General features: G+C 45.0%; 2 protein-coding genes across 3 annotated transcripts in view; one reads left to right on the forward strand and one right to left on the reverse strand.

Moving 5' to 3' along the window:
• ZDHHC17 (zDHHC palmitoyltransferase 17) overlaps window positions 1–5752 on the forward strand; it is a 108729-nt gene extending 102977 nt beyond the window's left edge. The window contains exon 17 of the mRNA XM_055396613.2: window positions 13–5752. Coding sequence (XP_055252588.1) covers window positions 13–40 — 28 coding nt within the window. The 3' untranslated portion in view covers window positions 41–5752. The remainder of the gene's footprint in view (window positions 1–12) is intronic.
• A 102-nt stretch (window positions 5753–5854) lies between these two features.
• On the reverse strand, window positions 5855–25257 carry CSRP2 (cysteine and glycine rich protein 2). 2 transcript variants are annotated; one of them, XM_055396614.2, is made up of 6 exons: window positions 25110–25257; window positions 13908–14020; window positions 11084–11252; window positions 7396–7525; window positions 6686–6779; window positions 5855–6163 (listed from the first exon to the last, which is right to left on the reverse strand). In XM_055396614.2, the coding sequence occupies exons 2-6, from the start codon at window positions 14017–14019 to the stop codon at window positions 6087–6089; spliced, it is 582 nt and encodes a 193-aa protein (XP_055252589.1). In that variant the 5' UTR covers window position 14020; window positions 25110–25257; the 3' UTR covers window positions 5855–6086. The 2 variants fall into 2 exon arrangements, with proteins under 2 accessions (XP_055252589.1, XP_055252590.1); XM_055396615.2 differs by lacking the exon at window positions 25110–25257 and adding an exon at window positions 11941–12034 and having other exon boundaries at window positions 13908–14003.
• Between the last annotated feature and the right edge of the window lie 419 nt (window positions 25258–25676).

Here is a 25676-nt window from a genome sequence, read left to right on the forward strand (position 1 = left end):
TATTTTGCTCAGTTCACTTCGGGAGATTGATGACTGCTGATATTGGTACCTGTGATATGAAGAGGTTATTCTATATGTCTGGGTCAACTCGGAATCAAGCGGCAAAACTAGAAACTGGCAAAAGTAGAAGGTGATAGTATCGTTAAAAGACAAACGAAACTTTCATCCTGTGTATGTGTGTATATGTACGTGCTTGTAATTAATTATTTTAAAATAAGAGAGTGTATTTATCTTTAAGAATTTTAGATTCCATAGAGTTAACTAGGATTCCCAGAAACTGTATGAATCCCCAAGATTTAAACCAAGTGTGTCTAAAGACGCTAGTAAAATATTGGAAGCCTATGAAATATTGCTCTCAGTTACTTGAGAAACACTGCGTGACAATGAAAGCTTTATTTGGGAATTTACAAAGCAGAAATTACGGAGGAATCCTTTCCTGTTGGTCATATGATTGTTTACGGTTCAATTGAGAACCCAGAGGTATTAAACAAATAGATTGACTTAATACTCATAATTCTTTTACTATATTGAAAGTAATGCCTCCAGAGCTATTAGAACTCTAGTAACAATATTTTAAGCAAGTGCAAATACAAAAGGAAATTGTACAGTAAGCCCTCCCCTTTCACTATGGTTAGGTCCTTTTCTCTTTATTATCTTCTTGAGTGGATCCCCTGGTCCTTCCCAGATTGGTAGCTTGCACCTGTGATGTGGATGCCTGGTTCTAAGAGTTTATGGAGATAATTGGAAACAAGTACATACCATGGCAAGAAATCTTAGCTTCAAGTCAGAAAGTAAACCTTAAATTTTATCAAATTTTTGGTAGAAGAATTTTAAGTATCTTTGTGTGGCTTTTAAAATAGAAAAATCTGTAATTCCAAGTGGAAAATTCAAAATGTCTCTTGATCCAGGTCAGCTAAGTCACCATCTCAAGGAAATCATATGTGTCTCTTAGAAAAGTTTTTGCCTTTTAAGTATGAATGTTTTGCTTAGATAAATTTTACCAGAATATCCCTGTCATCAGATAATAGACTGGTATTGGGAAATACTTTTAAAAAAATTAATGTATTTATTTTAATTGAAGGCTAATTACTTTACATTACTTTAGTGGTTTTTGCCATACATTGACATGAATCAGCCATGCCTCCCGCCTCCCTCCCCACCCTGTCCCTCTGGGTTGTCCTAGAGCACCTGCTTTGGGTGCCCTGCTTCATGCATCAACTTGCACTGGTCATCTGTTTCACATATGGTGATATGCATGTTTCAGTGATATCCTCTCATATCGTCCCACCCTCGTCTTGGTAAATGCTTTTTAATACACAGCAGTCTTTCTAGTACTAACTAAGAAAGAGGGACTGTTCCCATGCAAAGCATTAGGAAGCCTCATTGCTACTAATGCTGTTTCTTGGATCTGTAGTTTTACAGTTTTCATCAAGTTTGGAAAATTTTCAGTCATCATTTCAAATATTTTTCTTCCCCCGCTTTCAGCAGACTCCAGTTACACACTTATTAGGCCATTTGAGTTTGTCCTACGGCTCAGTGATAATTCATTTATTAAAATTCTCTTAAATTCACTTAAGTTCTTTTCTGCACTGTCTAGTCTGTCATCAGGACTATTCAGTTTATTTTTTATGTATTACATTATAGTTTTCACCCACAATGCTTTATTTGAACCATTTTTACATCTTCTGCATTGCTACTTAATGCTTTCAAAATAGAATACTGTTACAATTAGCTGTTTTAATATTGTTACCTGCTAATTATCACAATGTATATCAAGTCTCGGTTGGTTCTGATAGATTTTATTTTTCATCATTATGGACTATTTTCCTGCTTCTTTGCATGCTTGGTAAATTTAACTTTTTTTATTATTTATTATTTTGGAACTTTTATGTTGGAGTATAGCCAATTAACAATGTTGTGATGGTTTCAGGTGGACAGCAAAGAGACTCACCCATACATATACAGGTATCCATTCTCCCCCAAACTTCCCCCTCATCCAGGCTGTCACATAACATTGAGCAGAGTTCTCTCTGCTATACTATACAGTAGGACCTCTTTGCTGGTTATCCATTTTAAATATAGCAGTGTGTACATGGTGATCCTGAACTCCCTAACTATCCCTTCCTCCCACCCCCAGCAACTATAAGTTCTTTCTCTAAATCTGTGAGTCTGTTTCTGTTTTGTAAATTTGAATCATTTCTTTTTAGATTCTGCATATAAGGGATGTCATAGGATATTTTTCCTTCTCTGTCTGACTTACTCCACTCAGTATGACAATCTCTAGATCCATCCATGTTGCTGCAGATGCCTGGCAATTTTTGATCGGATGCCAGACACTAGAAACTGAGTACTGGGTATTTTTTATTCCTAAAGAAATTCCAGAGCATTGCTCTGGGATGCAGTTATTTGGAAACTTTGATCCTTTCAGGTTTCGCTGATAAGCAGGGTTTTTTAAGGCAGAACCAGAGCAGTGTTCAGTTTAGGGTTAATTGTTCCCCATTACTGAAGCAAGACCTGTGTGTTCCATCCAGCGCTCCGTGAGTCACGCTTCCCAGTCTCACTGATGAGAGCAGGCACTGTTCCCAGCTCTGTATGAGCACCAGACGCTGTTCTGCCTAAATCTTTCAGATGGTTTTTCCATACTCTTGAGTAGGTACCTCACGCATGTTCAGTCGGGACAGCTGAAGACGTCACGTCGGGGGCTAGGCAGGACTGTACGAATTCCTGGGGTTCTTGCTCTGTGCAGCTCTCCAGCCCCTCCCACTCTAGCCGCCTTGGTCCCTCTGGACCCTCAGCTCTGTCTTCTCAACTTGGGGTGCCTTTCAGCTCCCTCATTATTCCCCCTCCTTGCACTATAGCCCAGAAGCTCTCAAAAGAGTAATAAGCTTCCTAATCTCAAGGCTGACCTCATTTCCCCTTAACTATCCTTGTTGCCTATTGTCAGTTCTCAAAATCGTATTTTTTTTCATGTAATTTGTCTTTATTTTTGATGGTTTCAAGTGAGGTGAATCTGGTTCCTGTCAATCTCAACTTGACCATAAGTCTGAGCTAATATATTTTTTACATTTTAAAAAATTTCCTAATATGGAAAGTAATGATAGATTTAACTGTCATAAAAAAAAAACTTTGTGGGGGTGGTGGGGGAGCTCAGTAACTGAAGAATGTCCTATGGTCAGAAAGTTTGAGAACCAGTGGACCAGGCCATCATTTCCCAGTGTTGTTCCTTGAGATGTTAGTGGTTCCATGGACAGTTAATTCCATGCAAGGCTTTCTTCAAGTTAAAACAGACTTCTCACCTCGAGATCTCAAGACTTCAATATGCCGATGTGCACTGTGAATCTAAAGGAACATAGCTATAGACAGAGATTGCTGTAACGCCCCCTAATCAAGATTGATCGTGAAAACTTTTTAGGGATCGCACTTGGGTCTCATGCATTGCAGGCAGATTCTTTACCATCTGAACCACCAGGGAAGCCCTTCAGAACTAGAGTTGTCAGCAAATGTACCAAAGCACCACTGGGGCCTGGAAATATCCCAAGTGGGTCATTTTTAAAACAAAAATACTGATATTTACCATGCAACACTTTAATATCACTTTTGGATTAATTTGGGGCTACCCTACTGATCTACTTCCAAATGCTGAAAGTGATGCCTCTCAGAACAGAGCCTGCTCAAAGCCAAATTTCTGTTTCTACTCCTGGAACCACTGGAACCTTTATCGTTTTGGAGTAGTTGTTTTGCCATGGCTTCCAATTTAAGAACAAATTTAATTCTGAATGGGGGGATCTAAACTTTATCAGGCAGAAATTTCAAATTATCAGGTACCTGACAGCCTTGTGTATTTTCCTCTTGGATATCTGTTAGCATCTGCAGTAGTTTGGGAAACATAGTAGGATGAGGAACGTTGGCTCTGTGGTAAGTTAAATTCTGATGATCTGTAACACCGAAAAGTTTAGTGGCTTAAAAAGGCATTTTTGTTCACAGGTCTGCACTTTAGTCAGAACTCAACAGGAATAACTCATTTTGCACCAGTTGGTATCCACAGGGATGGTTCAACAAACTGGGCACTGGAAGTCTGCAAGCTGTTGGTGATACTGTCTGACGAGGGAGATCTTAGCTGAGGTTATGGCTGTAAAGACCTACACGTGGCCTCCCCGCCAAGAGGAAGCATCTCAAGAGAAACAGGCAGGTAGCTGCGTTGTCTTTTCTAGCCTAGCCTGGTCCATTATATGTACTGTTAAAAATGAGTCACTAAAGTTGACCCCAAGGAAGGGTATTAGACTCCCATCTTTTGATGGACCTGTCAAAAGAATTTGTACACATTTGAAACTGCCACAGAATGAATTTATTACATAAACCTTCATAACCCTATATCCTTTATTGTTTTAATTTTTACTTATTCTTTTTTGGCTGTGCTGGGTCTTCACTGCCGTGCAGGCTTTCTCTAATTGTGGCAAGCAGGGACTGCTTGTTGCAGAGCACAGGCTCTAGACAAGCAGGCTTTAGTAGTTGCGACACGCAGGCTTTAGAGTACAGGCTCAGCAGTTGTGGCGCATGGGCCTAGTTGTCCTGAGGCATGTGGAATTTTCCCAGACCAGGGATCAAACCCATGTTCCCTACACCGGCAGGCAGGTTCTTAACCGCTGGACCACCAGGGAAATCTGTCCCTTATTGTTGATTAACTTCCCCAGCCTGCTGTCCCCTTTCTCACAGTGAAATGTAATTTATGGAACATGCAAAGTGTTCAAGCCTGTGATGTAAATAATGAGTTGTTTTCACCTGGTACACCCTCAACTAGCCTCTTCCCACTAAGTTTCTGACTTTATTTTCTTGATTAAGATATATTCACACACTGCTGCTGCTAAGTCACTTGAGTAGTGTCCGACTCTGTGTGACCCCATAGACGGCAGCTCACCAGGCTCCCCCATCTCTGGGATTCTCCAGGCAAGAACACTGGAGTGGGTTGCCATTTCCTTCTCCAATATTCACATACTAGGCTGGTTCAATTTTATAATAACACATTACAGAACAGTTTCACACCCTGCTCCTGAAAAATAAAGGGTTGATTGACTCTTTGATAATGAACTAAAAGTCTCTGGAGAAATAAATGAAAATATACCTCATATTCTAATATTCTTTTTCTATCTGAGCCAGCTAAATGTGCCAGGACAGTGTAACATTCTTTGCTGATTTTGCAGAACTGAAATTTGCAAGATAATCACCCATTTCCTGGATTAGTAATTCACCATCTATCAAATGAGAGTGGGGAGTCTTAAAAAAGAGTCACACTAAGCCTCAGATTCTGTAGTTGTCTATAGGTAGCTATTTGTAATGACCTGGATAAATCCAAAGAATTTTTAAGTGTTTTGTTTAACAGTGTGCTCACCCTGGGTCAGTGTGCCTTTCTTATTTAGAAGGGCTTCTATGGCCTCACTCCTAGAGATTCTGCTTCTGTGGGGCCTAGGAACCTGTCTTCTAATACTCTCAGGGGACTGGTGCAGGTTGTCTAGGAGCCATGTTTTAGGAGACTGCATCCAGCAACAGAAGTGCACCCACTGAGCTTGAGGGGGGCGGGCAGGCAGGAGTTCTGCACTGCTAAATGCCAGCTCTGAGGCGCTGGCATGGTGGGCCTGTTGCCTAGCAACCCTCACTTAGGGCACACTTGCTGCTTAGAGAGCCATCTTTTCCAACAGCTGTAATGCAAAGATTAAACTGGCAGGTCACCCACGTAATGGGGTAGGTGGAGGCTCTTTAACCAATAAAAATGCAGGTGGGGACCCACTGGCTGGTTTTACGCTAGTCAGCATCACAGCACTCCTCCAAAAGGTCAGCTGAAAGACACTGAAGACCCAAATCAAGCTGAAGTTTTATTTAAAATGTAAAAGAAATAATTTTTGAAATACTGATGAATAAAGTGGAAAGATACAGTGCTCTCTTCCTCCTAGTCAGCCAGCCTGTGCAGCACAGGGCAACATACAGCACTTCAGCACTGTAGGATTTCACAGCAGTTCAGTGTTAGATCATCGGTGCCTAGATTATGTAGAGATTCTCAGCGTGTGGTCTTTCTCGGTTCTGGGTTTGCACCTCTACTGAGCATGAACAAGCGCCCCTGCTCCTTGGCCGTAGCCAAATCCCTTGGGCCCAAAGTTCTTCGCGTAGCATCCTACAAAAAGGGAAGAGTTAGTGCAAGTCCATTAAGCTTTGCTAGCACTGCTTAAGACCCATGTATCAACAAAGCTCCTTAGATTATAAAAACCTGCTGGCCATGCCTTACAGTAACTATCTTAAAGCTGCAAATTTAAGTCTGAGTGTTCTAGTTCCCTAGGGTTCAGCTCATGGTCCCAACTGAGTTGCAAGTTGGGACCAGACTAGTTATGTATTTGTCTATTACCTTCATATATTCACATGTTTTGCTTAAAACATTTAAGTTGAAAGAAGACTGTTGTTTATGTAGTGGTGTTTTAAATGGCCGGGAACTTAACTTACTGTGTCCTCAAGAATGTTCTGTGGTTTTCTTTATCTGTAAGCATCTCTAAATCTTTTCAAATACCCAGTGGCACTATCTCCCACCTTTCCCCCCATTTTCAGAGTAATTTTACCCCCCTGCTGGTGACATTTCCTTCAGTAATAGCCAGATATATTCAGGATATTCATATGGACAGCAATAACTGAAGTTAAAGTATACCTTTACAATAGATTTCACCATCTTTCTCAGTCAGAGTTGTTGACTCAAGACTCTTCCCACACTTAGCACATCGGAAACAGTTTTTGTGCCAGGGCTGGAAGAGAAGAATGAGTAAGTCTAGGTGCTGGAAGATCAACCCCACATGGGCTCCTGACTGCTGTGGGTGAGCCCCAACCAGAAGGCTGAGACCAGACCCCCCACATGCTCGGCTGTCTGCAGAGGTGCTCAGTTCAGACTTCACCCACAGAAGACAAGAGCGGGAGCTGTGCCACAAGGGCCATTTCCCTAAGAGCTGTCCAAAAGCTCACCGCAAGCGCAGTGGGCTCCCTGTAAAGACCACCTCCTTTGTGGTTGAGAACACTGCAGCTTAAAGAGGTGAAGTGCATCAGGTGTCCTAAGTCATTGCTTCCTTTCTTGTTTTTTGGTTTTTTTCCCTTTCACCACGCTGAAAAACCTGTGGAGCCCAGGTTTGTTAAAAGTCTGGCCTTATTCATTAACACCTTCATAAGTGCCCCCTATGAAAACAAGTTTCTGTTAAACATAGATGTGATCTCTCAAACAAGGGGATCACTTCAAGAAATTAATGATTCAGATGGAAATTTGGTTAAGAAAAAGTTTAATTCAAGGCAGAGCGCCTGAGTGGGCCTTGAAGGGACCTGGGGGAGACAGCGAGCAGAGAGCAGACTTACTAACTCTAGATAGCACCTCACCTTTCCAGCTCCAATGATCTTCTCGGCAGCGAATACAGAATCCCCACATCTGGAACACTTCTCAGCACCTCCATATTTCTGAGCAAATTTAGAAGTGTTTGGATTTGTTGTCGGCCTGTGAGGTTGAACACTTGTGGAAAGGGGAATAAAGGAACTAGATAAGATTTCCCAAAAGGCTCTCAGAAGCCACAAGGCAGACACAACAGAACTCTGGGATGTAACTGCTCTACGGTCCTTGGCTGGAGGCCTCCACAGGCCAGGACGGGGCAAAGAAGAAAGCAGTCTCAGGGACTAGCCAGTTACTATCTTAATCTATTTATGGGCTCATTATTGTTACCAAAAGTCAGACAAGGCTGTCCCTCTGAGTCTAAACTCATCAGAATTCATGGAATCCTCAGCACTAACCCCCGCCCCCACTAAAGTTAAGCTACCTACCATAGCATGTATGAGCACCCCACATTCGTGTTATTACTATTGTTCATATAACACTGGAATTAACAGCTAGCTTCTTCACAAAAAATAGAAAAAAATCAGTGGTAGTTTACGCAGTTAAGTTTCTGCATATAGGCAGAATTATGAATAGTATGTTTTACAGATTATTTAATTCCCCAATATATTGGGGAAAGTATAAATAAAATTACTTCATGGGACAATATTTCAGAAAGTTTGCCTATTACTATATGATCTGTATAGCTTTTACTTTTTCTCTGGATAGAGGGCTGTTTTTGTCACTAGATAAAACCTTTCCTTGTTCTGTAATTTTCCCCATTCATTATAGAGAGGCACTTGCACACAGAACACCATTCTGGGCTCTGAACAGATTGAAAGACTGCTCTGAAACCTTACAAATAGGTTGAGCAGATAAGACAACAGCAGTTAGCATTCAGCAAAGGGTAGCGAAGTGTCAGTTTTTCCACGTAGGAAAACAATCTTGTCCGAGTTATATTTTATTAAGTAACTTACATATATATTTTAAATGAAATGTTTACTGAAAAATACTGCCTTTTCATAAGAAAATTTATTAAAACTTCACATGTATCATTACTATCTTCATCTCTAAGTTTCCTACATTTCCACCTACCTAAATTGTTTCATGTGCAGCATTTTTTGAATCATGTTTGATGTGGCCACTAGAAATTTTATTCTAAGCAACAAATACCAGTTCACAGTACTAATTCACAGGATTGAACTGTCCGTAAATGGGCATATTTTTAAAACTCCACAACCCACTGTATATATATAGTCAGCCCTCTTTATCCACACGTTGTGCATCCACAGATTGATCCAGCCTCAGACTGAAAATATTCAAGAAAAAAAACTCCAGGAATTTCCAAAAAGTAAAACCTGAATTTACCACACACCAGCAACTATTCACATGGCACTTACATTGTAATAGGTCTTATGAGTCACCTAGAGGTGACTTAAAAGTGCCTGGGAGGATGTGTGTAGGTGAGATGCAAATACACCATTTTGTATAAGATCTGAGCGTTCTCGGGTTTTGGTATCCGTAAGGGTGCTGGAACCAATCCCCTGCAGACACCAGAGGACACCCCCATCTACTTTGTGATCTTTAAAAGCTGTTCACAATATCCAACACTTACAGTTATGTATTCTCCAAGAAAAATTTCCAGATCTGCTAGTCATACTGAGAAGAACTTGATATGGATTATCTTCTACCTTCCTTCCAGCAACCTCAGAAAGGAAAGTCGCTTAATCGTGTCTGACTCTTTGCAACCCCATGGACTGTGACCCACCTCTGTCCACGGGATTCTCCAGGCAAGAATACTGGACTGGGTTGCCATGGCCTTCTCCAGGGGTTCTTCCTGACTCAGGGATCAAACCTGGGTCTCCCACATCGCAGGCAGTTTGGTTTTTTTTTAACCATTTGAGTCACCAGGGAACTAACAAGCTCAGAAGGTATGCTTAATTGTTACCTTGAATGTCAGATGAGGAAACATGGGCTTATGTGTTGAATTACCTGCTGAAGGGCTACAGTATTAGTAAATTGGTGAGCCTGAACTGAAGTAATCAGGTCTGCCCAATGAAGATGTCCCTGCCCCCTCAGTGCTGCCTCTTCAAGAAAGTCTCCCGGAGCTGTGTGCTTCCCACAACTGCTGCGCTGACCACATAGGGGCCATCCAGACCACAGGTGCTCCCAGAGTGCAGTGACAGGCTTCCAGAAAGGGAGACCCGACACCTGGTCCTGCTGGAGGCCAGGCTAACACAGGGAAGAGCTGAGGGCACAGGTCAACACAGGCCAGCTTGGAACATTGGCCAGTTACTGGAGGACGCGGAGAAGAGCAGATACAGAGGAGGGCCACTGGCCCTCGTGATGCTACCACAATGGCCACAGTCACGGACTCACTTTGGGGTCATGGGCAAGCTCTCTTTACAGGGGAGGCCGGACAGATCTGTGTGTGAAATAAAACCTTGGGAAACAAGAATGGATTTTAACAAGTTGGAAAGGAAGAGCAGAACAAGAACAGCGAACGTTAACGACATCAGAGGGGGCTGGCCTTCCTGCAGGTGACGGCATGCAGCAGTGAACAAGTCAGTCCTGGTACAAGTGACGCCCAGCAGGGCACATGGCTCAGAGAGGAGGAGGGACGAGAGAGGTGGGCTTCGATGCGGGAGGGAGCGCAGGTTTGGGGCCAGGAGGGCCAGTGTTCAGACCCTGGCTCTGCCACTCACCTGTGTGGACTGAGCCTCAGTGCCCTGTCTATAGAACAGGGACAAAGTATCTCAACTCAGAGCTACTGTGAAGATTATACAGGATGAACATAAATGTTCAGCAGACAGTATTTCAGGCATACCATAATGCCTTGTGCTTACCCTTTGGAGTTACACTGTTCTGGGCTCTATAGTTAACTAGCAGTGTGACTTGAGGCAAATCACTTAATTCTGTCTTACTTTGTTCCTGAGTAAGATGGGAAACCCTACTTGATAGGACTGCGAGAAGTATATGAGTTACCATATATTATTGCATGGTGTCCAGTCTAGAGTAAGGGCACAATTCCTTTGTCCAAGGGAAAGGCCATCTTACAGCATTTTTGGCTTCTTCAGTATAAAAATGGATGTGAAAAATATGAAGTTCAAATGAGGGAATTATTGGGTCAACAATAGGAATAAGTTTCGTGTGAAGAAATGAGCCTCAACATGAATCACTAAAATTTAGCAGATTTATTAGCACTTGGCTTACTTGGGTACTGACACCTTTAATAGCAACTCATCTCATAGAATCAAATACAGGAAATAATTTCCAGTTTTAAGTAAGCTAAAGAAAAGTCGTTTCTTGGTGAGGAAGCATTCTGGCAACGGGGGAGTGACTGAGGAACTGTCGTCCACTGCGTAACTGCACAGGAGAAATGCATCTCCTGATTCTGACACTACATTTGACGTCATGACGTCTGGTCTTAAGTGCTGTGAAAGTGGCACTTGTTTTGAGAATATCATGACTCCTTGATACACCTCGGAATGCTATAACCAGGACTGGAAACCACTAGAATAATCAATACGAACTTTGCCAGGTCCAAAACTGTCTGTTATTTCAAGCTTAAAGAACAGCAGTAAATCTGAGTCATTGTCTTTTATTATTTCAAGCTAAAACCCTGGAAACTCCCAGACTCCCTGTTGATCAAGCGACATGAATCGCCACTCCTCCTCCCTGCCAGTCGGAGCCCTGACTCACCTCTCGGGCTTGATGCCCAGCCTCTCGCCCCGGTCCATGTTGAGTGTGCCTGCGCCCTGGCCGTACCCATAGCCTTTTGGCCCGTACTTCTTTCCGTAGCAGGATTTGCAGTAGATCTCTTCATCATGAATGGCCACTGTTGTACTATCTAAATTCTTCCTGCAAACCACTGAGGGGGAAAAAGTTAGACTTTAAAAATGTGCCAAAGATGCCTTTTTCCTTAGAACAATGATAGTGCTGACACAAAACTTAGTAAAGGGAAAGGCACAGGCTCTCATTCCTACTTTATTCTCTGCTTCCCAAAAGCCACACGAGGCATCTGGATTGCTCAGTTATCTGTGAGAACGATCTGCCTTCCTCCACCTATGATGGTTTGTATTAGAAATACATTAGAATTTTAACATCCTGAAGCCTCGAACTTTATGGTAGGATCTGCCTCCCAGGCAGGAGGGAGAGAGGTTTCAGAGGTGACTCTGATAACGTGCACAAAAGCATCAATTCTAGCACTTTGTGCCCAGGCCTTTGCTCCTGATCCTCAACACTCAATCTTTTCATTCCCTTCATCCATGTATTGTTCAAGAACAAAAGGGTAGGAGTGCCTTGGCAGGGGGTGCCTCTGCAGCTCCTCCTCCCCCAAAAGCACCTCTTGGGATGAAAACAGTTTTAAATCCAGAATTCTAGTTTTCATCACTAGTCTGGAAGGGAAAAAACAGTCTTCTCGCATCTCACCACCGGCTTCTCCAGCAGTGATAAGTATGTCTGAAAATCGTCAAGTGGTTTCAAGTCTGATTTCAAGTGGTTTCAAGTCTCCCTTCAGTCCCAAAGGGGAACACATTCTTTCTTGATGGATTTCTTACCACAAGACATTTCCACGTATCCCACTTCATAAAACTGCCAAATGTCATCAAGTTTTATCCAGACATTATTTCACTTTCTAAAACTGCAATTAAGCTGGAGAAAAAAACGAATTGTGAGAAAGCTCACTAGTAGCACAATTGGGCAGCAGGAAACCCCATCCTAGTGCAATAGAAGAGGGGATTTTCTGCCCCCCCCTTTTTTTTAAAGAAGGAGAAATGAAAAGAGGACAGACAGAAGGGCAGGGAAAGGTGGCCAGCTGGCTGCTTCAGAGCAGAGGTGGATGATGGCGTTCCTGCTTTCTTAGACCGAAGCCTTCTCTGGTGGAGCAGAGTGACAGCAGCATCTTCGCACCTTGATGCTGAGGCTCGAGTACTGACACGCGTGTCTGCCTAAAGACGGAGTGAGCCTAAAGTTGTACACTGCTGAAGGACAAACACCCCTCACAGGATACATAGAAAAAAGAACTTTAACACCTATCTATGGACCAGAACAAGTTTAAATATATGAAGTTTTTACTACAGAACAACCCCCTCCCCCTAAGGCCCCATCTGTATTCTGTGCAGTAAAATTCTAGGTCTACAAACTACATTATTTCCTTAAAAGGCTTTAGGAGAAAAAAATTAAAAGGCTTTAGTCAGCAGAGGCAAATATTAGGAAAGAGTAATAAAAATGACCAGTAATGACCTTGACATTTAATAAACACTGGCTTGATTATGGTGTAGACATCATGGCTTAACCTAGAGGAAACTAAGAACAATTTTTCAAGTATTTGCATTTCCTCTTTGTTCTTATACTCTCTTGGTACAAAGCTGTGGAAAAATTAGACTCCTTTAAAAGAAAATTAACTTCTAAGAGAAGAAATGGTTAAACCAGACCTTGAGAAATGCTAGCTGCTATGGGGGCGCACAGAGCAAACACTCATACACTGTATTCTCTGTAGCTGCAACTCTGTCGTCTGTGTCTGACCGCCTGCAAAGCAGCTGCTGTATAAAAAGGTCCAGATGCCCTCTGTGTTGGTGCCTGGACGGAAAAGGATGACTAAAATTTATGAGGGAGGCTCTTTCTGATTATTCCTTCGTGTAACTAATTTTTTAAAAAAACATACAGAACTCCTAACAGTTTTCACTGCACGGTACTCTAGAGATGGCAGATAGCTGCACGGGTGGGTGGGTTCCTCATGTGACAAATCCGTCATAAAGAAAATGTTGTCATTTGAATCAGAAGCAGATTAACATCGCGCTTTCTGAGGCAGCTACTCCTGTTTTAAGACCGAAGACTTGGTGGTCCTCAGGAGTCTGCAGCCTGGCGGGTGGGGGGCGTCTCTCCTGTCCCCTTTCTGTGCTCATCAGATACCGCTCCTCCGTGGAGCAGTCGGCATGTGCTGTTTCGTGGGCTACTTCCTGTCTCCATCAGACACGCTGCTCATTCACCCAGAAACAACAGAATCCCCCACAAATTCTATGGTGTTCTCGTTTCCTTAGTTCCTTTCCCTCAAATTTAGGACATCAGTAACGAGAGAGCTGTAGACATTCACTATCAGAGAAGTTAGGATCTGAGCTTCTAGACATGTGAGAAACCCGCCAGCAGGTTTCAAAGAGGAAGAGCTGGGCCAGGACGAGAAAGCCGGAGCAGACGCGGAGCGCGCCGTTCATCCGCGGATCGGAGCCAGGCCCCGGGATGTGCCAGGGACTGTGCTGGGCGCCAAGCCGCAGGCACCCGCGCTCTGGGTGCGGCAGGGGACTCAGGCTGCTCGGGAGCCGAACGGAGGGGAAGTGCCGTGGGGACGCAAGGCCGAGCGTCTGGCTCGCTGTCCTTGCTGGGAGGCTGGGCGCATGCACTGTCCAGGAGGACAGGCAGGCAGAAACCACTGGGACTGCTGGTGCCAGGTGTGTTAACAGAAGCAGCCTCTTCCTGAAGTAGGTGAATGGAAGCTCCCACACGCGAGACCGAGCTCAGGGAGACTCACTGCACAGGAAGCAGCAGCGGTGGAAGCTCCGGCCGTCACACTGCACCTCCTCGGCGTGGTACACGGTCCTCCCACAGGCCCCACACTTGTTGCCACCTCCCCAGACAGGCATCCTGCAGAAGAGAGCATCGTTAGGATGGGCCCCTGCCCACCGAGATGCCGCACAGCTTCCCCGGAGGGCTGTTTAGGGGACAGCGTTCATTTCTCTATAGCCTGCCCCGACCGCTCCTTTCAAAGATGGGCGTGTCCTCCAACATAACCTCATCTTGCCTCCCAAATTACAGCTCTTTCACTAGGAAACAGGGTTGTCATGCACAGGTTTTTTTCTGCTACGGGACAAAGGACAATACAACAGTGCAGGTCGCCAGGCACAAAACAAACCGCCACCCGCATCCACAGGATTTAAGAAAGCAGTGTAGGGAATGGAAAGGCAAACACTGCCACCAGCTACAGTCAGCTGTAACGAACTGTTTGAAAACTCAGATGAAGGATAGAGCTTTTTGTTACATGTTTACTTCATTGTAACACTGCCAAACACTTAACCATTTAACATACACAACCTATGACACACTTTCTAGGGAGGAAGCAAGTGCTGAATGGCCTGGCAACATTAAGTTGTATATCTTCTGTAAAGTTACCCGAGGTCACAGCCTAAATAGTTGTTTATCTGACTAGCACAATTGCATGGGTGGAGCCTGGCTGTAACCACAACAGACCTCCATCCAGATGGCTACCATATAAACTTCTGTGCCTCACTGTGCCCAGTGTCCTCCAGTCCAGCCAACAGCTGGCTGTCCCTCTCTGATGGGCCTGTCTGTCCACACAAAATATGTTACCTTTCCTGGTGAAGTGACTTGTTCGTTGAGTGTGTCAGAAAAACCTCTTAAGTTGGCCTCATGGGGCTTCCCAGGTGACTCAGTGGTAAAGAATCCACCTGCCAAAGCAAGAGACTCCGGAGACCTGGGTTCGATCCCTGGGTCAGGAAGATCCCATGGAGGAGGAAATGGTAACCCACTCCAGTGTTCTTGCCTGGGCAGTCCCATGGACAGAGGAGCGAGCCTGGCAGCGTTGCACAGTCACTCAAGACCGAGCGACTGAGCACGCACACCGTGTGACTTGTGAGGTGGTAGAGCAGCTGGAAGCTGAAACCCTCGGCTGTCCTGCTATGATGTAGGGCAGCATGTTCTCGTCTCTTTCTCAATGAATTGGTCTACTTGGACCCAGTTTAAAATGCCTAGTTCTGAATGGCCAACCTGCCCAAGTGCCTTTGCCAGTTACAGCTGTCCTGTAAAGACAGCGTGTTATGTCAGCCCTGCAGTACCTACAACACAGTATCTAAAACCACAGAACAGGAATCCCTTTGGCTTCCACCGTCATTTCCAGACTTCCCTTCAGTCAATGGCGTTTGCAGCCCTTGTCTGTTGCGTCCCCTTGGATGAGTGGCTGGCCTCTGTAGGAAGTATTCATAGCTGGCAAAGAAAGCTGGGACGTCCTGACTAACTCCAATCTGGCTAGAAAAAGAAGGGACAGGGACAGCCTCTTAAGCAAAACGCTGAAGAATCAAGTCTTAAGATTAAAAAGGAGGGTGGAGAAAATTCCCATCCCACTTACCCTCCTACACCGTTTAGACCATCCAGAACACGAGGCTTCCTGAACACTCAGGTGAGGTCTTTCCACAAGAAAGCCTGACAGATAATCACCGTGTTGGGCACCCTGCTGGTATCTAGCCTTCTCTGGCCCCTTTTCTGGGAATACGTTCCCCAGATTCTCTCCAGGGAAGCAGCCATCTCTTTCATGGCACATATGGTTTAAGAGACTTACTAAGATGCAGTTTCCTGGAGACAGTCCACAGGGCTTGCTACCAATTCTAGACAACATGCAGGTAAGCATTTAGAAACCTTTCCCCAGGTTTATGCCACACTGGTCAAGAGCATGACCAGTGGACTCATCTTGTCAGACAGAGGACAGTCAGACAGTCAGTCTCTCTTTGGAAATTAAAGAGAATGGTCCTTTACCACAGACGGTTTGAGAAGCACTGGGTTAGAGGGGTTTGACTCTACCCTCCACTCTAGGGTTGGACATGCAACTCGTCACACCGGTCAGATCACTGCATCCCCTGTGGTGACTGGTTTAGGACCAGGCACAGGACCCCAGGCCAGTTCAATGGAAGTGAAACCTGGTCTTTGGTTTATAACTGGGCGAATGCAGGATGGGCATTGCTAGCAGCTGTCTGCATGAAAACTTAAAAATGAAGTCAGCATAGAGGAAAACAGAGAAACTAGATGCTTTTCAGCTTCACCTTGTTGTATCCCGGGCTCTTCAGTTGTATAAGCCAATAAATTCCCTTTGGGAGATAGAGCCCCTGGTCCCAGAAATAAACAACAGCAGCAACACACACAGAGACACACCAAGGCCTGACTGATGGGAACAGTTATCACTATACTGTTGGCCTCAACTAGCAGAAAGCCTATTTCCCTTGTTCAGACAGGAACAGATTAATTCCTGGGGTCCACATATGTTACCAGGCTCCTGTGAAGGCATCATACAGGATAGATACCCAGCACCAATGGAATATATCTGCATGCTGTCCTTTAGTAGTTGCATAAATCTCTCATTCCTGTCCCTGGAGACAGGTATTCCATTGTTAAATCCACAGTGAAACCTGAGCCTGGCTGCAGAACTAGACACAGAACTTGGCTATAACAGCCAGACTTGTAGGTAATGATGCTGTAGTGACTTAAAATGGGATCCCAAACATCAACAGCCTAGCTGGCTTTTAAAATACAATATCATCAAGGCCCTTTCATCACACTCGGAAGTGTCATGGTACCGCCAAACTGTATCATATTTACTTTGGAGCCATCACCTGTCAGGAGCCAGACCTCTATCAAGACTAACACTGTCCTGGGTTTTCTTTGAATAGCATTAAAAATACATCAAAACTAACTCATCACTCTGTTTCTCTCTGCTGTAGAGCAACTCGGGACTTTTAAAAAAGGAAGAATAGCCTCCCTTCTGGAATTCAGGGTTACTTAAATTCACTTCTTGTAAGTCAAGTCTGATTCCTACTGTACGCACCATGCCAGTCAAATGTAAGTTGGCATCTTTCGGGGATATACCTATCCAATAGCTATTCAGCTTAGCATTTTAAGAACTTCTTCCTTTGGGGGTGAGGACCACAGTTCTGTCTCCCTCTCCACATCATCTACCAGAGTATTTGGCATATGTTAAAATACTTAATTTCTATTGTTTTAAAAGAATCCTTCCGTTTTCAATTTGTTTGTATACTTCCCAATTTGATCTTACGAAGACATCGGTAGCACTGCCCTACTTTTCTCCATCACATTCTTGGATTCTCAGCACAATTTCCAAATCATTAACTTTTTAAAAGTTGCACTCAGCTTATAGGCTTTGCTCAGGGTTTCTGAGTAACGCTCCCTGTGGGCCAGGCTAATAGGGCATCCTCAGAGAGATTCAGTTGGATTTATGTTTATGGGTTAAGCTGGATCGTGGGTAGCTGGGTGTTTCTTATGTTATTCTCTGTTTCGTACATCTGAAATATTTTGCAATGGAAGAAAAGAAGGAGGGAAAAGAAGGAAGGGAGAGATGAAGGAAAACATTCATTTAGACAGACCTGGGTAAATTTCACTATTATAATGGTTGTGCAATCTTTGGCTTTCTTATCTGCAAAAGGGTGGGGGGGGAGGTAACCCTCTCTACCTCACAGAGATGTTGTGAAGACAAAACACAAATACATAAGTTTCTTGGCAGATATCCAGTAACTGGCAGCTTGAGGATGGGGAGCATCTCATGCTGTCCACCCTGCCAGTAGCCTTCCTAGAGGAAACCCCCTGACCAGCACCCACAGGACACAGCTCGGAGCAACAGCCAGTAAAGAAAAAAGCTACCTGATCAGTCACTCATAAACCTTCTTCTGGGACATTACAATGTACCACAAGTAAAAGACAGTTGGCACTTGTGGGGACTATGAAATTAAGTTTGAATTTACACCTTGTGGGCGTACCCCTCTGCACATTTGCTAAATTTGGCAGAAGGAAATGGGACCATCTTCCATTTCTGTCCCTCTTGGCACTGCTATGCATATATTAAAACACATACACACAAACCCAAAGCTGCATTTTTCCTACAAGCCCCTGGCTGCACTACTCCACAACAGCTGACATTAATCACAGCAGACTGGGTTTGCACTGAGCAGTCTGCATGCCTTTCCCTGATCCTGTGCATTAATTTCCAGAATGGTAAGAAACTCCCACGTTATACACACCTTGCGGAAGAGGCCACACTTGGCCTAATTCAGGTTTTTCATCTTGTTCTTTGGTCCTCGTTACTGGAAAGAGTTCCAGCTCTAGGATTTATCCACTGTGCTGGATGAAAAACACTTGATTTTCATCCAGACACCTCTGTGCAGTGTCTCATTGCTGCTTCTCGCCAGTCTAAAGGCACCACACCCAGAATCCGGCAGACTTAGCCCAAGAAGAAACTTACTGCCGTCTACACCTGAGTCACCTTGTGGTAAAGTTAGCGCATTCTCTAGATAGCCAGTGGCCACAGGGCTCCTTCTCCCCACCTGTGTTGCGCTAACTGCCTTATTTTAGGATCTGAATGACGCAAGCCCATGAATTTAAGTCTCCATGTCACTGCTTGCAATTTAAGTTAATTGCTCTGATGCCGAGTGAATTGTTCATAAACCTAGATTCTAAATGCTTCCAGAAGATCTGCCATTTTACACCTACATGTAGGTCTTTGTTATTATACTATAATAACTTCCCAAGAGGAGAATCTACTATAAACCAGTTTCATTTTGAGCCACATCCAGATCGGGTCACTTGTTAAAGAATATGTAACTGTCCCCAGTTACAGGTTTTTAAAGAGGCCAGAGTTTGAGAGCTGTAAATAATTGGAAATTAAGCTTCACGAGCATTCATGTATGAATGCCCATTCTAAAATTTTCTTCTTCGACCCAAACTACCTTCTTCTTAGTCTACGTCCCTTATCTGAGTGAGACTGCACCTGAGTGGGCTCCGTGTCCCACTGGGCTCCTTCTACCAAAGCCAGGCCCTCAAGCTGGCCTTCAGGAGAGCTCAGCCTCAGGGCAAACTAAGAAAATGGATCTTGGAGTCAACAGTCCCACTCCCCTCATATGCAAAATGAGGACAGCAGCGCCTTTCATACAGAGTTGCTACGAGAATCAGATGAGAAAATGCCCTTCTAGTCGGCATCTAGTTATCAGTAGCCTTCACCATCAGTATCTAGTCATGTTCAGTCTCCTACCCATCAGAGTCCATCCATTCCTTCATTATACCCCTAATCCCTCTAAAACATCAGAAAACTGACTTCCCTCCCTCATCTGGTTAACTCCTGACTTCATTTCTCAATCTCAAGTTTTTCCAGCACAGGAGCAGCTGATAGAGACTGTGATGCTGTCCTGTTCATGCAGCTCTCCTACAGATCTGTTAATTCAGCATCTTACAAGCCGTATCCTGGGTCGGGAGTGGAGGATAAAAGGGTAAAGCAAGAGTGCCAGTTTCTCAGGGAGTTCTACTTTGGTGGTAGAGGTATATAAACAGGTAACAGCAAGATAATATAACCCAAAGCCCAGACGCATGTAGAAAGCCTTTGGGAAGTCTATTGATAGAGGGATGCCAGGATAGTTTCATCTTGTTCACTGATATGGGTTCCTGCAGCTATTTTGAACAAAGAGTCCAGAGATCAGTCAACGTTCTGAATTCAAGATTATTTAACGTCTGCATAGAAATTGCAGCGCACATGCCGCCTCTATGTCATTCCTGGAGGAAGAGAAAGTGTGGGCCTCAGAATCAGACACTTGTAAGCTCGAAAGTCGGCGATCAGCTCTGCTAACTGAACCAAGTTCATGACCCCCTGAGCCTCTATGTCTTCAGCTAGAACTTGGAAATGGATGAGCAGTCTCTCACAGGACGACTCTTAAGGATTTAACGAGATATTAATAACATTAGTGAAGTTCCTGGCAGAGAGCCTGTGCTCCATAAACGCGGGCTTCCTCTTCCTTCAGGAGTGCCAGTGGGCCTGAAATATGGTTACCAAATGTTCCAGGGGTAAGTGACTTGCTCAGATCGGTGACCTCCAAAGATGCAAATCTAGGTTCAACCACTCATGTCTGACTCCAGAACCACAAGCTGTCCCCCACACTCTAGTATCTGATTTAAGGGTGGAGAACATTCAGATCACTGGGGCATGAACTGCAGCTTACACCCAGGAATGCCTTCCATTCTGACCAGTGTCTTCATCCAGCCAACTGGCAGTTATTAAGTGTCCTCTCTGCTTATCTCACACCTAAACTGCTGCTCTCAACCAGAAAGTATTCCACCACTCCCCTCTGCTCCCCCAAGTCCATCCTCCTGAGGGAAACCTCCCTTCTCTAACAGGCACTCCTATGTTCACCCCACCCTCGCCATTCATTACCAATGCTATATATCGTTGCCACTCATGCCTTCAACTCGGAGGACAGCAAAATCCTTGACAGATTTGGAGACTAGCTGCCAAATCACCCATTAGAATACAACTACGCTCTCAACTCGGTCACTCTGATCCCCGCCAGACCTCCATCTGTCCAGAATCTGTGCAAATGACAAGATATTTAATTACTCAGACAATTTAATGTTTGTGTGGTTTTTACATACAGTCAGACTGAGATTGATCTGCCAAGACTACTGTTTATTTGCCAAAAGATCTTAGGTTGGTTGTCTGATCTGCTCATTTTCTCATTTTAAAAATGGAGATACTGCTTATTTATATCATAAGGCAGTTTTGAGATTGGGCAATATCTGTAAATCACTTAGAATAATGTCTGCCATGTGATAAATAACGATGATTAGAAATAGTTATGTAAAGGTTGGGGCTTCCCAGGTGGTAAAGAACCTGCCTGCCAGTGTAGAAGATGCAGGAAATATGGGTTCAGTCCCTGGATGGGGAAGATCCCCTGGAACAGGGAATGGCTACCCACTCCAGTATTCTTGCCTGGAAAATTCCATGGACAGAGGAGTCTAGTGGGCCACATGGGGTCATAAAGAGTTGGACGCGACTGAGTAAGAAAAATCAATCAAATGTAAAGCTTACTATACTTATGTTAAGTAGTTTACTTAGATTAACTTACTTAATCCTTGTAACAGCTGAGGATTATCATTATCCTCATTGTATGAGTGGGAAAGCTGAGGTATAGATTATTAAGTGGCTCATAACTGTGAAACCAAAAATTACCAATTCAACTTAAAAATACCAATGAAATTCAAATAGACTGTGTTGAATTTATTTGACTGATGTTTCACTAAAAGTAAACCACTGCTAGCAACACAAAACAGTAGTGACTGACATGGGCCTATTAGCACAAGTTCTTTTTTATTTTTTTAGATTTATTATTTTTATTTAAAAAATTTTATTGGAGTATAATTGGTTTACAATGTTGTATTACTTTCTGCTGTAGAACAAAGTGAATTAGTCATAGATGTATATATACAGCGGAGAAGGCAATGGCAAGCCACTCCAGTACTCTTGCCTAGAAAATCCCAGGGACGGAGGAGCCTGGTAGGCTGCAGTCGGTGGGGTCACTAAGGGTCGGACACGACTGAGCGACTTCACTTTCACTTTTCATTTTCACACATTGGAGAAGGAAATGGCAGCCTCCGGTGTTCTTGCCTGGAGAATCCCGGGGACGGGGGAGCCTGGTGGGCTTCCGTCTATGGGGTCACACAAAGTTGGACACGACTGAAGTGACTTAGCAGCAGCAGTAGCAGTATATATACAGACAGATCTATCTCCTCCCCCTACCGCCCCTCTAGGTCATCATAGAGCACCCAGCTGAGCTCCCTGTGCTATACAGCAGCTTCCCACTAGCTATCTGTTTGATACGTGGTAGTGTATATATGTCAACAAGTTCTTTTTAAATTGGGTGTTTTCTGTCCTGCTGTGGGAGGGGTGAGGATTTGATTCTGTTTTTCTCTTCTGGAAAAGAAGCCACGATGAGGCCTTACTGGGAAGACATCGGCTGAAATGTATTCAACGGTTTGTGTTGTCTCTTGTTAGTCAAGGACAATTAGTAGTGTTGGCACAATGAGATGAGCAACAAAGGAACCTGATGTCCTTTGCAAATGGTTTACAATACACATCTTTTCGTTCTTCCTCTAAGACTTACATTAAAATGTTCAACAATCAGAACCTGTGCCTGGCTCCTTCACAGTCCATTTTGAGAAAACTCCCCTAAGTCAAGGTTCTTAACCTGAGATCCACAGATTCCCTGAAATTCTGGGGATTGGTGAACTTGGTACCACGTACTTTATTTTATGTACTTAAAAAGTTTGAGAAGGCTTCACTAGACTGCCAAACAGTTCCATGACACAAAAAAGTTAGGTAGTACCATCCTGAGTAATCGAGACCCCAGGTGCAGGGAACCTCATCCAAGAGAACACAAGGGAAGCCAGGCAATACCAGCCCAGGAAATGAGGAAACCTGCAAAAGGGAAGAAAACTGGTCTCCAAGCAAGGCCCAGGCAATACTGTCCAAGTCAGCACTCTCCCAGAGGAGGCTTTCGCTGATAGCCATTTACCCCTGTGTTCAACAAAGTACAGAATGGTACAAGGAACAGCATGCCTTCCAAGAACCCCTGCAAGGTAAGTGCTATTACACGCATTTTATAAGATGAAGTAACAGACCCAAGAGTAAACTAACTTGCCTAAGGTCATCAAAGCAGTGGGTGCTGAAGCTGGGATGTGCATTTGGGCCCAACTGGTCAGTCCTGTCCTTCTCACCATGCTGCAGTGGGCGTGCTCACCCCGCTCATCTGATTTACCTGATTTTTGACAGAGAAGAAAAATTAGAGGCCCAGATTTCCACATTCAGTGGCACTGAGGTTTCTCAAGTTCTTCATTTATTACTGCCACACTTTACTCTATGCCATCATTCTTGCTGTTTTAATGTAAAATAGAGTTTCCTCAAAATCCAAGTGAGTTGGTTTCATCAGGACAGACGTCCAAAAGAGTATGGCTTTCAGTCCAGTATTTGACACACACCGGTGTCAATCAGTATTTGTGAATACATTCAGAGGAATCCATTAAAAAATTCAAGATAGAAACTGTAGCTCCAAGCTGCTAATACTTATGTGGCTTGAGTCCAACTAAATCTTTGTTCTCTATAATTGCAATCTTACTCAAACTTTCATTCATTCATTCAGCTAACCAGTACTGGTCTGGTCCAACAGTGTTTAAGATACCCAAGCAAAGTTCTGTGAATTTCAAAGACTCGTGAGATGCAGACCCTGTCTCTACCTAACTTCACTCTGAAAGAGAAAAGGAAACTAGAATTCAGAGTAGAAAGACCCTTGAGAAATACTGGTGAAGTATCAGAGCCAATCAATTTTAGAGGGCAATGACCAATGAGATAGTGGGGGGAGACCACAAATGACTTAATAAAATTTGTTTTGGTTTGGTATGCAGTTTTTAAAGTATGTCTTGAATACATACAGTTTTAAAGTATGTCAGTCTATCACCTTCTGAGACAGTCTGTGGAGTGTGTTTCTCTCTAAATACTCCACTTCTTACCTAATACTTTCTCAGTGAATTCTTTCTGAGATGAGGCATCAAGAACCTGAATTTCACTGAGTCCTGAGACTAGTCACTAAGGCCCTCCCACCCAGGTGGAGATGGAATAATGATGTTGACCGCCCCTCCTTCCCCCCACCCCCTCCCCGCCCCCAACTTCAATAAACTAAGGCTTGGACTCTGTTGACCTCTGTCCCAATTCTATGCTTAATTCTCCTTTGCTCAAGCCCCCTCAAGAATATGCATGTGCCCTTAGCTTAAAACTTCCCCAGTTTTGCTGTTGGGGAGACACTGCTTTAGGAAAGTATTCTCCTTCCTTGCTACAAGTAACAATAAACCTTCTCTCTCTCTCTGTCCACACACACACACAGAGTATGTGAAATTTACCCTTTTAGAATCTATTGCCCAGCTCTTTCCTGAAAACCCTTCCTTCACACACACACACACACACACACACACACACACACGTATGTGAAATTTGCCCTTTTAGAATCTATTGCCCAGCTCCTTCCTGAAAATCTGAGTCAAATTATAGACAACTCTGTGGCTGTCCTAATTGAATTCTTGGCATTTTTATAAGTAGAGCTTTAAAACAGGTTAATTAGAAACATTAAGAATCATAGAGGCCATTTTTACTGCCCGAGTTAAAAAATTACCCAAAATAAAAAGTATTTATAAAATGAAAATGAAAAACAAGTCTGGTCTCTGGACCGCCAATACAGCAGCTTAAACATTTTGAGCAACCATTTAAACAGATACCGTTCTTCAAAAGTCCAGGCTGGGAGGTGGGGGTGGGGCAGACGTGGGTGTCTCCTGACTCAGAAAAGCCCCCTCCCCCTCCCCCCCTGGGGGCTGCCTACGTGGAGTTTTGGAACCGCGGTTGTGATTTTCAGAACCTGTTGCAGAATTTACAACCAAGCAATCTTGCTTTCCCGGTTTGTACCTGAATTGTGGAAAGTTCCGGAAAAAGCTGGGACTGATCGATATGACGTTTCACTCCTGTTCCTTCAACATTTAAGGTTCGGCGCTCGGTGGGCAGAGGCCACCGAACAACAGGGCTACAAGGAGCTCTGTACCGCAACAGAGGACGCATTCTGGGTTCTACCGGCTATGGGAGCCCCCTGCTCACCCCCAGCGCTACGAACCAGCCCGTGGGAAGGTCGCCCTCAGCGCATAGCACACTCGGGGCGCAGGAGACCCCAGGACTCGGATTCCGCCCTCTCCTCCACGGAGAGAGAATGCGCACTGGAGGAGCGGGCCCAAGGCTACTAAAAGGCGGATTAGCAGCCACGCGAAACTCTCTACCCTACCTCTCTCTCCCGGAAAAACCGGTATGGAGATAACGCACCATTATTTCTCTGCCCAGGGACCCGGGGTCCGAGAGCCGGGCTCGGGCGGCCGCGGGGACCAGGGCAGGGGAGTGGTGGGGGCTGGCGGGCATCGGGGCGCAGGAGTGAGGATGACGGGGGTACCAAGTGGGGATCGCGATGGGAACAGCAGAGGAGATGGGAGGGGGCGCCCGCAGGGCGGCCTGGGGATCCCGGGGGGCTGAGGGGGACCCCCACCCCCGGGACCGGGGGAACACCCCCATCGCCTTACTCCGGTTACTCACTCAAATCGGAATGAGGACCACGCCGAACGCTGGAGAACAGATCGCAGAAACGGCGGCGGGAGTCTGGCAACCCGGTGGGGAGCGCAGGTACCTTTTAAAGCCTCAGTGGGCGTGGCCTCTGTGCGCCACACCCCCACCCCGCGGCACCCCGCCCCTCCGCGCCGGGCACTTTTTAAAGCCCGGTCGGCGTGGCCTGTGTGCGCTCCGCCCCCGACGCCCCGCCCCCCCGCCGCCCCCCCGCCCCGCCGCCCCGCCCCCGCAGCTCCAGCACCTTTTAAAGCCCCGTGGGCGTGGCCTGTGTGGGCTCCGCCCCCGCCCCGCCGCGCCAGGCACCTTTTTAAGCCCCGTGGGCGTGGCCTGTGTGCGCTCCGCCAACACCGCCCCGCCCCCGCCGCGCCAGCACCTTTTTAAGCCCCGTGGGCGTGGCCTGTATGCACCCTGCCCCGCCGCGCCAGGCACCTTTTTAAGCCCCGTGGGCGTGGCCTGTGTGCGCCCCGCCCCCGCCCCGCCGCGCCGGGCGGTGTCCAGGGCATGCTGCTAGCACTGGGGGAGTCTGGCAGGAGGGCT

The sequence above is a fragment of the Moschus berezovskii genome, chromosome 6, assembly GCF_049115385.1.
Source record: "Moschus berezovskii isolate FMDL1 chromosome 6, NW_MosBer_1.0, whole genome shotgun sequence".
NCBI classification, from domain to species: Eukaryota; Metazoa; Chordata; class Mammalia; order Artiodactyla; family Moschidae; genus Moschus; species Moschus berezovskii.